Source organism: Genypterus blacodes, unplaced genomic scaffold (assembly GCF_046128005.1).
Source record: "Genypterus blacodes isolate CSIRO-AG114 ecotype Tasmania unplaced genomic scaffold, CSIRO-AGI_Gbla_v1 ptg000732l_1, whole genome shotgun sequence".
NCBI classification, from domain to species: Eukaryota; Metazoa; Chordata; class Actinopteri; order Ophidiiformes; family Ophidiidae; genus Genypterus; species Genypterus blacodes.
Window position 1 is genome coordinate 1 of NW_027467403.1, and position 12,500 is coordinate 12,500.

The window sequence follows — 12,500 nt, forward strand, 5'->3', positions numbered from 1 at the left end:
GAGCCGGCACACACACACACATACATATATAAATACAGATGTTTGTGTCCTGATCCTCAGCAGAGGAGCCGATGGGACGAGATCTGTAAACATCTGGGCGCTCTGGCCAAACAGAGAACAGCTACAGTAGAGCATGTGGAGGTACGCTCTGCTTACATCACACACACCTTTACAAACACACACCTATACACACACACCTCTATACACACACACACACCTATACACACACACACACACACCTATACACACACACACACACACACCTATACACACAAACACACACACACCTATACACACACACCTATACACACACACACACACCTATACACACACACACACACACACCTATACACACAAACACACACACACCTATACACACACACCTATACACACACACACACACCTATACACACACACACACACACACCTATACACACACACCTATACACACACACACACACACACACCTATACACACACACACCTATACACACACCTATACAAACACACACACACACACACACACACACCTTTACACACACACACACACACACACACACACACACACACACACACACACACACCTTTACACACACACACACACACACACACACACACACACACTCTTACACCCCCCACACACCTTCACACTTTGCCCTTCTAACTCTGCAGGATGCTATAATGAAATATAACCCAAAGTACCGAGGCCAGTGGTCCTTTGATGCTCTGTCAGCGTTTGTTCAGGTCAGTTGCATGTTTGGCTCCATTCATATATATGTGTGTGTGTGTGTGTGTGTGTGTGTGTGATCTACAGGGTTGGTGCAGTTCTCAATGTGTCCAGTAAGTGGCACTAGACTCTGATTGGTCAGTTCAGGTCCATGAACTGAAATCAGACATTGAGGATGGGTCTCCTGTGTAGTGTGTAGTGTGTGTAACAGGCAGCAGGGGGCAGTGTGTAGTGTGTGTAACAGGCAGCAGGGGGCAGTGTGTAGTGTGTGTAACACACAGCAGGGGGCAGTGTGTAGTGTGTGTAACACGCAGCAGGGGGCAGTGTGTAGTGTGTGTAACACACAGCAGGGGGCAGTGTGTAGTGTGTGTAACACACAGCAGGGGGCAGTGTGTAGTTTGTCCTCAGGTGCTGACTGCTTGTTTGTCCAGTGCGTCCCTCCAGCAGAGAACTACTTCCCTGCTCTGTTCCCTAAGATCGCCGCTCTGGCCCTGAAGCTCCCTCAGTACATCAAGAAGGTAACACACTGACACTCACACACTCACACACCTCCACCTGTGTGTGTGTGTGTAAACTCTGACCTGTGACCTCGTGTCCATGTCTGCAGGCTGTCCCGCTGCTTCAGAGTGGACAGAGTGCCTCCATCACTCTGTCTCAGGTCCAGATCTCCTGCCTGCTGGCCAACGCCTTTTACTGCACCTTCCCTCGCCGCAACACAGCCGAGCCGAGCGCAGAGTACCACAACTACCCCACCATCAACTTCAGCAGGTCAGCGCCGCACCGCTGACAGCGCTACACGCGTGTGCGTGTACATCTGTGTGTCTAAACTCTCCTTCTGCTTGTAGCCTGTTTGGGAACTGGAACGTGCGTAAGAGAGAGAAGCTGCGAGCCGTCATGCATTACTTCAAAATGGTGACAGACGCAGGTGAGCACAGGAAACCAGCACAGGAAAGCAGCGCGCCCTCGCCGGGCTCATGACTGATCTGTGCTCGTCTGTGCAGGTGGAACTCCAAGAGGCCTGGTGACGTTTGAGAGGCACTGCCTCAGACCCACAGAAGCGTCCACCTGGAGGAGGTACCTGCTCACCGCTGTGCACACTGAGTGTCCACATGGATGCAAACTGACCTCTGACCTGTGTGTGTTTGTGTTGTAGTTGCAAGCAGACGATGCCCAAACTCTACCTGTCCTCACAGGGCAGCATAGAGAGCGATGGGGCCGGCATGCTGCAGGTGAGTCAGGCAGGGGTCAAAGGTCACCCCACCTCTGCATCCTGCTGCACGGTGATGGGCTCTCAGTCTTCGGGTCGTTAGGCGGTCCATGCAGAGACCTACAGGGTCAGAGAGTCAGGGTCGGGGTCGGGGTCGGGGTGAGGTTTGGGCGTGTGTCTGATTGTTGCGTGTGCAGGTGGATTTTGCCTGCAGCTTGATTGGCGGCGGCGTGCTGGGCTCGGGGCTGGTGCAGGAGGAGATCCTGTTCCTGATGAATCCAGAGCTGATTGTGTCCCGCCTGTTCACTGAGAAGCTCCAGGACGCCGAGTGTCTGATCATCAAAGGTGAGAGTCTGTCAGGTCTGTAGATCTATAGATCTATAGATCTGTGAGACCGTGAGGCTGATGGAGCTTTGACTCTTCTTCAGGGTCGCAGCAGTTCAGCTGTATCTCAGGCTTCAGTGACAGCTTTGAGTGGGCGGGGCCTCACAAGGACTGCCTCCCACGGTAAGACACATGCAGTGCGTGTGAGTGTGTGTGTGTGTGTGTGTGTAGTGGATCAGGACTTCCCCCTCACGTGGGTACGTTGCAGGGACCGGTGGGCTCGGCTGCAGCGCCACACGCTGGCCATGGACGCTCTGCACTTCAGACAGCCAGAGGAGCAGTACAGCATGCTGAAGGTCATGAGGGAGCTCAACAAGGTCACTTTTACCTGCTGTCTGCTTCTGTAGCACCAATGTTTACCTGTTGATCGCCGTGGTAACGACACCTTCTTGTGCCCCTGAAGGCGTTGTGTGGATTCAAGGCTCACACACCAGGAGTGGACGTGGCCACAGGGAAGTGGGGCTGCGGAGCCTTCAAGGGAGACCCGGAGCTCAAAGGTACCACAACACGTCAGCCTCGCTTCACTCTGAGCTTCAGCTGCTTCCTGTCTGTCACTGAAGAACTTTCTCCATCTTCAGCTGTGATCCAGCTGATGGCGGCGGCCATGACCAACAGGGGCGTGGCCTTCTTCACCTTCGGCGACAGCGAACTGAAGGACGGCCTGCGACGGACGCACCACCTACTGGTCACACAGGGGATTACAGTCGGTGAGTTATGACATCGTGGAACAGAACTGAGTATACATATAAAAGAAGTGTTTGGTTACCGTGGTGACCGTGAGGGTTGCCGGTTCCTCTGCAGGGAAGCTGTTTGAGCTGCTGGAGGATTTCTGCTCTGTGCAGCAGAAAGACAGAGGCCAGAAGCTGTTCAGCTTCATCAGGAAGAAGATCAGCTGCAGGAGTCTGCTGTGAGGACAAACTCCTCCTCCTCCTCCTCTTGTGTCTCTCATGAGTTTAATCAGAATCAGAATCAGAATCTCTTTATTGGCCAGTTGAGTTAACAGTTCAGAGGAATTTGCTGTGGTCCTTGGTGCGTACAGATAACAAAGAGACAACAAGACACAACATTTAAAACAACAACATATAAGAACAGCAGCTCGGGAATGATTACATTAAAAAACACACTAAAGGAAATAAAATAAAATCAGTGTAGATAATGTAAACCAGTGTTTATTATAACGTGTGTGTGTGTGTGTGTGAACTGTGGTTACTCAGTCAGCTTCCTGTTTCACTGTGACTCATTTCCAGTCTTACTTTATGTTTAATGAGTAAGTAGCTTATTAAAAGAGTAGCTGGGCAGCAGCTACAGTAGCTTCACACATTGTGGAGCAAAGTGAGCCTGAGATGTTCCATGTTGAGGAACACGTCAGAGGAAACAAAGTCAACAAAACCAGAAGAAAAGAAATACACACCTTTATTTAACATGTGTGTGTGTGTGTGTGTGTGTCATTATGTAAACATTCAGCCTGCTTGGATTATAAAATCTCACCTCACACAGATCACACTGAGCTACGACAGCAGACTGCTCACAATTAAACCGTTTCATATCCACATTTTATCACTTTGTCATCACGCGTAACTTAGCACAGCGTTAGCACAGCGTTAGCACAGCGTTAGCACAGCGTTAGCACAGCGTTAGTGATCAGCTGAGAGGACGCACTGTATCTGTTTCATTTTCCTCAGCTCTTAATGTCTCTTCTGTTTATTCAGCCTGTGTCAGACATGAAAGTGAACAGTTTAATATGAAGTGATGAATCTGTATGTTTATGATGAATCTGTATGATTAAAGCTTAAATGAATGATGAAGATCAAACAGCTGAAGGCTCATGTCAAATTGTGTCCATTGCTGTGGATGGAGGTCGTCATGGTAACTGAGTTGGGGTGCAGTCTAGTTCTATTAAGGGGAAGCAGACTGGAGGACCCCAAGGTGCTGCTGGAGACACCTGACCTGAGCTCAGAGGAACCAAGTGGACCTGTGAAGACCTCCAAAACCATCAGTGCAACATGTGGAGGAAGAGGAGGAGAGGGAGGAGGAGGAAGAGCAGGAGGAAGACGAGAAGGAAGAGGTGGAAGAGCAGGGGGAGGAGGAGCAGGAGGAAGAGGAGATGGAGGAGCAGGGGGAGGAGGAGCAGGAGGAAGAGGTGGAGGAGTTCTGGGTGTCAGGTGAAGGTTTACAGTTTTCCTGAAAAAGCTTCCAGATCAAACGCAGAGTCCATGAAACGCTGAAGCTCCAGGAGGTGAGAGTGTTTACTTCCTGTAGCTGAAGCTGCTGAGGACTCACGACCAGCATACCTACACACACACACACACACACATCCGTAACATTAACACTAATGTTGGGTCATATAGATGTTAGAGTTAAGTTATATGTTACATACAGTATATACACATATATACATGTAGAGAGAGAGAGATGTTATATTCTCCTGTATTTCCTTCAGCTCACACATGAGGCTGCCCCACATACACACTAACCTACACTACACTACACTACACTAAACTACACTACACTAAACCTCACTAAACTACACTAAACTACACTTAACAACACCACTAAACTACAATAAACTACACTAAACTAAACTACACTACACTGAACGACACTAAACTAAACCACAATAAACTAAACTACACTACACTACACTCAACTACACTACACTACAATAAAGTACAATAAACTAAACTACAATAAACTAAACTAAACTACACTACACTACACTACAATAAACTACAATAAACTACACTAAAATACACTACACTTCACTACAGTACACTACACTACACTACACTGCACTAAACTACAATAAACTAAACTTCACTACACTAAACTACAATCAACTAAATTATGCTATACTGAGTATCTCACCAAACAGGGCGTGTTCGGCTGATGGCGGTCTTGAGGCGGGGCCTGATGTAGTCATAGTAACCTTGGTTCTTGTGCTCTTCCTGACACCAAACCAGATCAGAGTTTCCATAGCGATTAGCCTCTTCTTTCACCAAATCAAAGGGGAACGGCGAGAGCTGGTGAAAGAGAGGAACCCAACATGAGGAGGAGGAGCAAAGCGTTGCTCGGCGCCCCCTAGAGGCCGCACTGAGACAGTACCTGCTCCACGCGGGCGATCGCCACTTCCTGCTCCAGGCCTCGGCTCCTGCGCTCTCTGGACAGATCGTAGTAAATCTTCCCTGTGCAGAAAATGACCCTCTTCACTTCCTGTGGGCGAGACGCTGCCGGCCCCTCCTCTGGGATGACACGCCTGAAGTGTGTACCTGAGCAGAACACACACACGCACGCACGCACGGACGCACGCACGCACGCACGCACAAACACACACACACACACACACACACACACACACACACACACAAACACACAAACACACACACACACACACACACACAGAGAACATCCATGGTGAAACTATCCACAATGATGAAGAGGAAATCACAGCAAATAATGTGGAGCTGCTGCAGCTGTGATGTAACGCTCTGGACTCACCTGGCAGCATCTCATCAAAGCTGGACTTGACCTCAGGGTGGCGCAATAGAGACTTGGGAGTAAAAACGATCAGCTGGGGTGAGAGACAGAGATAGAGAGAGAGACAGAGAGAGAGACAGAGAGAGAGACAGAGAGAGAGAGAGAGAGACAGAGATAGAGAGAGAGACAGAGAGAGAGACAGAGAGAGAGAGACAGAGACAGAGACAGAGATAGAGAGAGAGACAGAGAGAGAGAGAGACAGAGAGAGAGAGAGACAGAGAGAGAGAGAGAGAGAGACAGAGAGAGAGAGAGACAGAGAGAGAGAGAGACAGAGAGAGAGAGACAGAGATAGAGAGAGGGAGAGAGAGAGAGAGAGAGAGAGAGAGAGACAGAGAGAGAGAGAGAGAGAGCGACAGAGAGAGAGAGAGAGAGAGACAGAGAGAGAGAGAGAGAGAGAGAGAGCGACAGAGAGAGAGAGAGAGACACAGGTGTTCAGTCAGGTCCTCATCCTCTCAGGTCCTCTCCTGCAGGGCGGCGCTCTCACTTACAGGCTTCCTGTACGGCTGCAGTATTTGCCTGCGTAGAACGTGGAAGTAGTTTGCGGGCGTGGAACAGTTAACCACGATCCAGTTACAGTCATGAAGCTGACGCACCACAAAGTCCTCTGACACTTCCTGTCAAAGGCAAAGGGTTCAAATGTGAGTAGAGTCAAAGCGTATCGTCTTCTGCACCGCCATCTACAGACAAACTCACAGGGAAGACATCTGGGTCGTCATTGCACATCTGCAGAAACCTTTCAGGGCGAGCAGAGGAATGTTCTGGACCCTGAGACACGAAGGACACACAAGCCACCAGAACCATGTGTAAGAGCCGTGTTAGAGCCGTGTGAGTGGCGTGTGAGCGGCGTGTGAAGGTGCAGGTACCATTCCCTCCATGCCGTGAGGAAGCAGCAGCACGATGCCGTTCTGTCTGACCCACTTGGTCTGACCCGAGCTGATGAACTGGTCGATGATGCACTGAGCCGTGTTATGGAAGTCCCCAAACTGGGCCTCCCACAGAACCAGCGCACTGGGACTGGACATGGCAAAGCCCAACTCGAACCCTGCACAGCAGAGGAACCATGGGAGCTGCAGTGTTCCAGCCGCCCTGCAGGGGGCAGCGTTACCACAGCAACAAGCCAAACTGTTCACGCTCTTCATGAGCTTCATTTAAGAACTGTGTGTGTGTGTGTGTGCGTGTGCGTGTGCGTGTGCGTGTGCGTGTGTGTGTGCGTGTGTGCGTGCGTGTGTGCGTGTGCGTGTGCGTGCGTGTGCGTGTGAGTGTGTGTGTGCGTGTGCGTGTGTGCGTCTGTGTGTCTGTGTGTGTGTGTGTGTGTGCGTGTGTGCGTGTGTGTGTGCGTGTGTATGTGTGCGTGTATGTGTGTGTGTGCGTCTGTGTGTCTGTGTGTGTGTGTGTGTGTGTGTGTGTGTGTGTGTGCGTCTGTGTGTGTGTGTGTGTGCGTGTGTGTGTGTGTGTGTGTGTGTGTGTGTGTGTGTGTGCGTCTGTGTGTGTGTGTGTGTGTGTGTGTGTGTGTGTGTGTGTGTGTGTGTGCGTCTGTGTGTGTGTGTGTGTGTGTGTGTGTGTGTGTGTGTGTGTGTGTGTGCGTCTGTGTGTGTGTGTGTGTGTGTGTGTGTGTGTGTGTGTGTGTGTGTGTGTGTGTGCGTCTGTGTGTGTGTGTGTGTGTGTGTGTGTGTGTGTGTGTGTGTGCGTATGTGTGTGTGTGTGTGTGTGCGTCTGTGTGTGTGTGTGTGTGTGTGTGTGTGTGTGTGTGTGTGTGTGTGTGTGTGTGTGTGTCTGTCTGACCTAACACTCCGTACTCAGACAGGGAGCTGTTACACACACTGTAGGGAGCCTGGTCAGAGGAGAGATGGTTCATGGGGATGCAGGTCTTCTTATCTATGTTCTGGTCGTGGAGGACGTGATGTCGATGGCTGAGGGACAAACAGAGGAGACAGAGCGTTACACACACACACACGCAGGTGTGATGGTCCACACACAGGTGAAGGTGAAGGTCCCTCTGTGTACCTGAAGGTTCCTCTCTCCACATCCTGTCCACTGAGGCGGACGTGGATCCCCTCAGTGAGCAGAGAGCCAAAGGCCATGTACTCGCCCAGAGCCCAGTCACACAGGCGCCGGCCCACCATGAGGCCACGCCCCCGCAGGATACGGGCCAGGCCTGGAACACAGAAACATTCAACCAGTCAGAGCGAATGTAGAGCAGCCGTCAAGGGGAGGAGGGGCAGGGGGGGGCGGGGGGGGGCTACCTCCATGGATGGTGAACTCCTCCACAGGGACGGAGGCGGCCGTGTTTCCAATATGGCTGAGCTCATCTTCAGCGATGCCAGTGGAGGGACAGCTCAGGCTCCTGGGCCGACCGTCCAGCTGGAAGAAACCTGCACACACACACACACACACACACACACACACACACACACTCCAGTTACTGAGAGACCTAAACATGGAGCAGGTCCAGATGGGGGTCCGGGTCGTACCGGGCCAGGGAGAGTCCAGCCAGTGCTTAATGTGAAGGATCTTCTCGTCTTTGGAGCGAGTGAAGGCCTCCTCACAGACTTTGTCGTACTGAGCTACTTGTTCCTGAAACAGACGAAAAAAGAGAGAAACACGTTAAACACACAAGGCCCGTGTGTGTGTGTGTGTGTGTGGGTGTGTGTGTGTGTCCAGCTGAGGCAGAACCAGAACAAACAATCAGAAACAATCAGAAGTGAAACCTCAGAGACGTGTTCATGTATGTAACCGCCCATTACATACATGAACACGCCACATATACCAGCGACGTCACCTGGAACTCCTGAGAGGTGACGAGTCCCTCAGCCATCAGTTTGTCAGCAAACTTCTGCAGAACTCCTTTCTGCTTCCTGATCTGCTTGTACATGAGCGGCTGCGTGAACATGGGCTCGTCCATCTCGTTGTGGCCGTTGCGTCGGTAACACACCTGAACACGGAGCCAGAGCGTGAGCTGCAGACACGGAGGTCCAGGTTCGTCTGGAGAACAGGTCCCACAAACTTACCAGGTCCACCACCACGTCTTTATGGAAGGTGTTCCTCCACTCGGCCGCCACGCTGCACACGTACGTCACGGCCACGGGGTCGTCCGCGTTCACGTGGAAGATGGGAGCGTTGACCACCCGGGCCACATCGGTGGGGTACGGAGACGAGCGCGCCACCCGGGGATCGGTGGTGAAGCCGATCTGCACGGAGGAAGAGGAGGGACGGCAGAGAGCCAATTAAAATGAGCGCTGTCTTATCGCCATGGTGATGGGAAACAGATGCACTCTGGGATGAATCTGGATTCTGTGTTTCACATTTTTTTAAAACAAATGTAAAATTGGCAGATTTATAAATTGTGAACCGCTGCTTCTCCACCCAGAAGGACAAATGTTTGCATCACCGTGGCAACCAAGCTGCGAGGTCGCGGTGGTACCTGGTTGTTGACCACGACGTGCACGGTGCCGTGGGTGCTGTAGGACGGCAGGTTGGACAGGTGGAACGTCTCGTACACCACACCCTGGCCTGCAAACGCCGCGTCGCCATGGAGAAGGACAGACATCACCTAGGAAACCATCAGGTCACACACGTTAGGAGACACGGGCAGCAGCACTGTGAGTGGCAGTGCAGCGTGAGTGAGAACAGTACCCTCTTCCCCTCCACGTCTCCCCTGTAGAACTGCTCCGCCTTGGTCTTCCCCTGCACCACCGGGTCCACCGCCTCCAGGTGGGAGGGGTTAGCCATGAGTGACAGCGTGACGTACCTGTCACTCACACGGTTCATCCTCCTGTGATACATGCCCAGGTGGTACTTCACATCGCCCGAACCCTGAGAGCACACGCCAACAAACACCACGCCAAAGCAAGACAACATGTCACGTGTTCCAACATGTCACGTGTTCCAACATGTCACGTGTTCCAACATGTCACGTGTTCCAACATGTCACGTGTTCCAACATGTCACGTGTTCCAACATGTCACGTGTTCAAACCTCGTCAGCTGCTTCCAGCTTGGAGTCAAACTGGCAGAAGATCTGTTCCAGCTCCTTCCGGATGACGTTGGCCAGGACGTTCAGTCTGCCTCTGCAGAAGAAGAGGAAGAAGTAAAGCCAGGTGACTCAGAGGACCTGCAGGTTACAGGTCATAACTCAGGCTGACCACTGAGGGGCGCTGTGGCAAACAGAGTGATAGGGAGGGGGGGGTACCAGATTTCCTTTCATAGGTGAGCTAGGGGCCAGATAGCTCCGCCTTCTTAGTGCAGAAGAAGAAGAAACTCTACATTTCACACACGTGATACCAACTGACCAATCACAGAAGCTTGTCCTCTGTGGTATACTGTCCTTCTCCAGAGAGAGCCCCTCCTGACCTTGGTGTGTGTGAGCCTCTGTGTACCTGTGGGGCATCCCCATGATGACGCTCTCCACGCCGCTCTGGCTGGACTTGTCGATGATGGTCTTCAGGGCCGGGATGAGCGACTCGCAGCCTTCCAGACCGAAGCGTTTCTCTGACGACCACTTCCTTTGGAGGAACTCCTCAAACCTGTAAAGACACAGGAAATGATAGGTAGACCTTTCAGCTCCTTCCTGAGAGGAGCTCATGGAGGAGGAGCACAGACCTGGTGGACTGGATCATCCTGGACAGAAGAGTTTGCTTCTCCTCCACACTACACTCCGTTATTCCAGGAGTCTCAAACTTCTGGCGGATCCATTGGCACTGCTGCACATCATTGATGAACATGAACTCCACTCCAATATGGCCGCAGTACGCCACCTACAAAGACCAGAGGAAGCTCAGGAGCCCGGTCTAACCTACACCTCACCTGAGGTTCTCAGTCTCTAACCAATGAAAAGTGTTCAGCACCTCGAGGCGTCGCACGATCTCTCTGAGCGACAAAGTGCTCTGGCCGCCGCCGATGAAGGTGGTGGTGGGGAGCCTGAACACTTCGTCCAAGTGGGATTCATCCAGTCCATGAAAACCTGGAGGACCAGAGACACACAGGAGAAGCTCATGATCTCACACTTTGTGTTCTTGTTTGCACATTTTAGTTTTCCTTCATCGTCTCAGTGAGAAGAAGAGAACACAGCGTGAGGCCCCGCCCACTGTGATTGGACACCACATGCATGTGACACGCAGGAGAGGTGAGAGACAGACGACCATGTGGAGGAAGTGGTTTTTTTCCCTCCTGTTTTTTGTATAGACATATTTGCAGCACCTGATGAAGACCAAGCAAGCTGACTGTATATTTGTATATTTTCTATCTTCATTGCTTTAGTTATTCTTTTCCACTCTCATGATAAATGTAAGCAAGTGGCCTCAAAGTATTCTGTGGAGGTGTTTTTGTTCAAATTGACATAAAGGACAGGCAATTTACGATGAAGAGGAGTTTAAGATCCCACTCACTCCCTGCTGTGTTGTAGAGGAAATGGAAATGTTTGTGCAGCTGAAGAAGAGAAGAAGAGAACAACTCCTCTAATTCTAGATTTTTATTCTTTATTTTATTTGTCATCCTAACCCCCCCCCCCCCACACACACACACACACACACACACACATGGTACTGTCTGGTCCCATCTCACAGCAGGGTCGGCGCTCTTTGTTACAGAAAGGATCTTTAGACTTTCCACACCAACAATCTAATCACTGTGAGCTTTAATGAGGCGACAGAGAAGAGAAGAAGATAAGAGCGAGCGGCCCTGAACAAAGGTGAACATCTGCAGACGCTCTGGCCCTGGATGCTCTTTATCCACAGGATATGAGGTCACAGCTCACTGACTGACTGAAGTCTGGTTACACTCAGACTCAGAGCTTCACAGGGTCACAGATGTCCTGTAGAGACACAAACACGCATCACATGTCCTCTATTCAGAGTCCAAACGGGGCCTCTGACCTCCGTGACCCTCAACACCAGCAGCACACAGCAGAATGACAATGACCTCTGACCTCTGGAAACGTCCCGTTACTGCTCAGAACAATCAGGGAGTCAAACCTTTTCATGAAGGACAACAGGAGCTGACTGTCCACATGTTCACACCCGCACTCTGTTCACACAATTTATCATCATTTCTCTCTGGTTGTTCTCCTCTGAGCTCAGGCGTTTTCACTCAGGTACTTTCACTCATGATATCTGCAAAATTCTCCCTGATGCCTGGTGACCCCAGATCTGTGAGAGGTGTGAGGAGCAGCGTGGGTGTGAGCAAAGGTGGAGGAGGAAGGAGGAGGAAGAGGAGGAAGGAGGAGGAGGAGCAGGAAGTATGCGTGAGGAGGTTCAGGTTTCTCACCCAGGTTCTGGAAGCCCACTGTGCACGGAGCGTCGTCAAAGTCTACACAGCTGATCTCCAGGGGGTCCAGCTTGGCTATGTGATGCCCTCGTACCTGCACATCCCAACGTAACCATGGTAACCAGACCAGGAAGTTTACCTGCTCTTCCTCACCTGCCTGATTTCTCTCAGAAGTGACAAAGCGTCAAATAACAAAAGCAAAATGTCTCAAATGATCAAACTTTGACTCATTTCATGTCCATGGCACCATTTTCCTGAAGGTGGTTCCAGTTTGTAGAATGTCAGCGTGTCGTTGGCATGTTTGAGCCAACGACACATAGTAACTCTAGTTACTATGGTAACTCTAGCTCCTGTTATCATCAGCTGAGCTCAGGTTGAGCTGAGCTCAT

At 51.1% G+C, this 12,500-nt stretch overlaps 2 protein-coding genes across 4 annotated transcripts in view; one reads left to right on the forward strand and one right to left on the reverse strand.

Annotated features, from left to right (window-relative positions):
* The first annotated feature begins 61 nt into the window (after window positions 1-61).
* Window positions 62-4,131, forward strand: LOC142990773 (poly(ADP-ribose) glycohydrolase-like). The gene is made up of 13 exons (XM_076140646.1): window positions 62-141; window positions 672-743; window positions 1,158-1,244; window positions 1,334-1,494; window positions 1,572-1,651; window positions 1,728-1,800; window positions 1,880-1,955; window positions 2,131-2,278; window positions 2,362-2,440; window positions 2,526-2,634; window positions 2,721-2,814; window positions 2,896-3,024; window positions 3,119-4,131. Exons 2-13 carry the CDS (start codon window positions 681-683, stop codon window positions 3,226-3,228), a joined length of 1,209 nt encoding a protein of 402 aa, XP_075996761.1. The 5' UTR covers window positions 62-141; window positions 672-680; the 3' UTR covers window positions 3,229-4,131.
* Window positions 4,132-4,370: 239 nt separating this feature from the next.
* Window positions 4,371-12,500, reverse strand: part of LOC142990771 (2-oxoglutarate dehydrogenase complex component E1-like) — a 9,005-nt gene continuing 875 nt past the window's right edge. Inside the window, exons 3-22 of one of the 3 annotated variants that reach the window (XM_076140641.1) lie at window positions 12,131-12,205; window positions 10,695-10,838; window positions 10,450-10,604; window positions 10,227-10,373; window positions 9,827-9,917; window positions 9,485-9,664; window positions 9,273-9,401; window positions 8,860-9,039; window positions 8,631-8,783; window positions 8,323-8,425; window positions 8,095-8,223; window positions 7,856-8,006; window positions 7,634-7,761; window positions 6,715-6,893; window positions 6,545-6,616; window positions 6,340-6,465; window positions 5,813-5,885; window positions 5,420-5,583; window positions 5,183-5,337; window positions 4,371-4,608 (exon numbers count right to left, since the gene is read on the reverse strand). In XM_076140641.1, the coding sequence (XP_075996756.1) occupies window positions 4,488-4,608; window positions 5,183-5,337; window positions 5,420-5,583; window positions 5,813-5,885; window positions 6,340-6,465; window positions 6,545-6,616; window positions 6,715-6,893; window positions 7,634-7,761; window positions 7,856-8,006; window positions 8,095-8,223; window positions 8,323-8,425; window positions 8,631-8,783; window positions 8,860-9,039; window positions 9,273-9,401; window positions 9,485-9,664; window positions 9,827-9,917; window positions 10,227-10,373; window positions 10,450-10,604; window positions 10,695-10,838; window positions 12,131-12,205 (2,655 nt within the window). In that variant the 3' untranslated portion in view covers window positions 4,371-4,487. Of the gene's footprint in view, window positions 4,609-5,182; window positions 5,338-5,419; window positions 5,584-5,812; window positions 5,886-6,339; window positions 6,466-6,540; window positions 6,617-6,714; window positions 6,894-7,633; window positions 7,762-7,855; window positions 8,007-8,094; window positions 8,224-8,322; window positions 8,426-8,630; window positions 8,784-8,859; window positions 9,040-9,272; window positions 9,402-9,484; window positions 9,665-9,826; window positions 9,918-10,226; window positions 10,374-10,449; window positions 10,605-10,694; window positions 10,839-12,111; window positions 12,206-12,500 lie in introns of all 3 variants that reach the window. The other 2 variants (XM_076140642.1, XM_076140643.1) reach the window with 2 other exon arrangements.

Bases quoted from the DNA above. Each gene is read 5' to 3' on its own strand.
- LOC142990773 (XM_076140646.1), top strand. From the start codon at position 681: ATGAAATATAACCCAAAGTACCGAGGCCAGTGGTCCTTTGATGCTCTG. The intron at 1,495-1,571 runs GTCAGCGCCGCA...TTCTGCTTGTAG, and splicing joins CCCACCATCAACTTCAGCAG to CCTGTTTGGGAACTGGAACG. The intron at 2,441-2,525 runs GTAAGACACATG...GGTACGTTGCAG, and splicing joins CACAAGGACTGCCTCCCACG to GGACCGGTGGGCTCGGCTGC.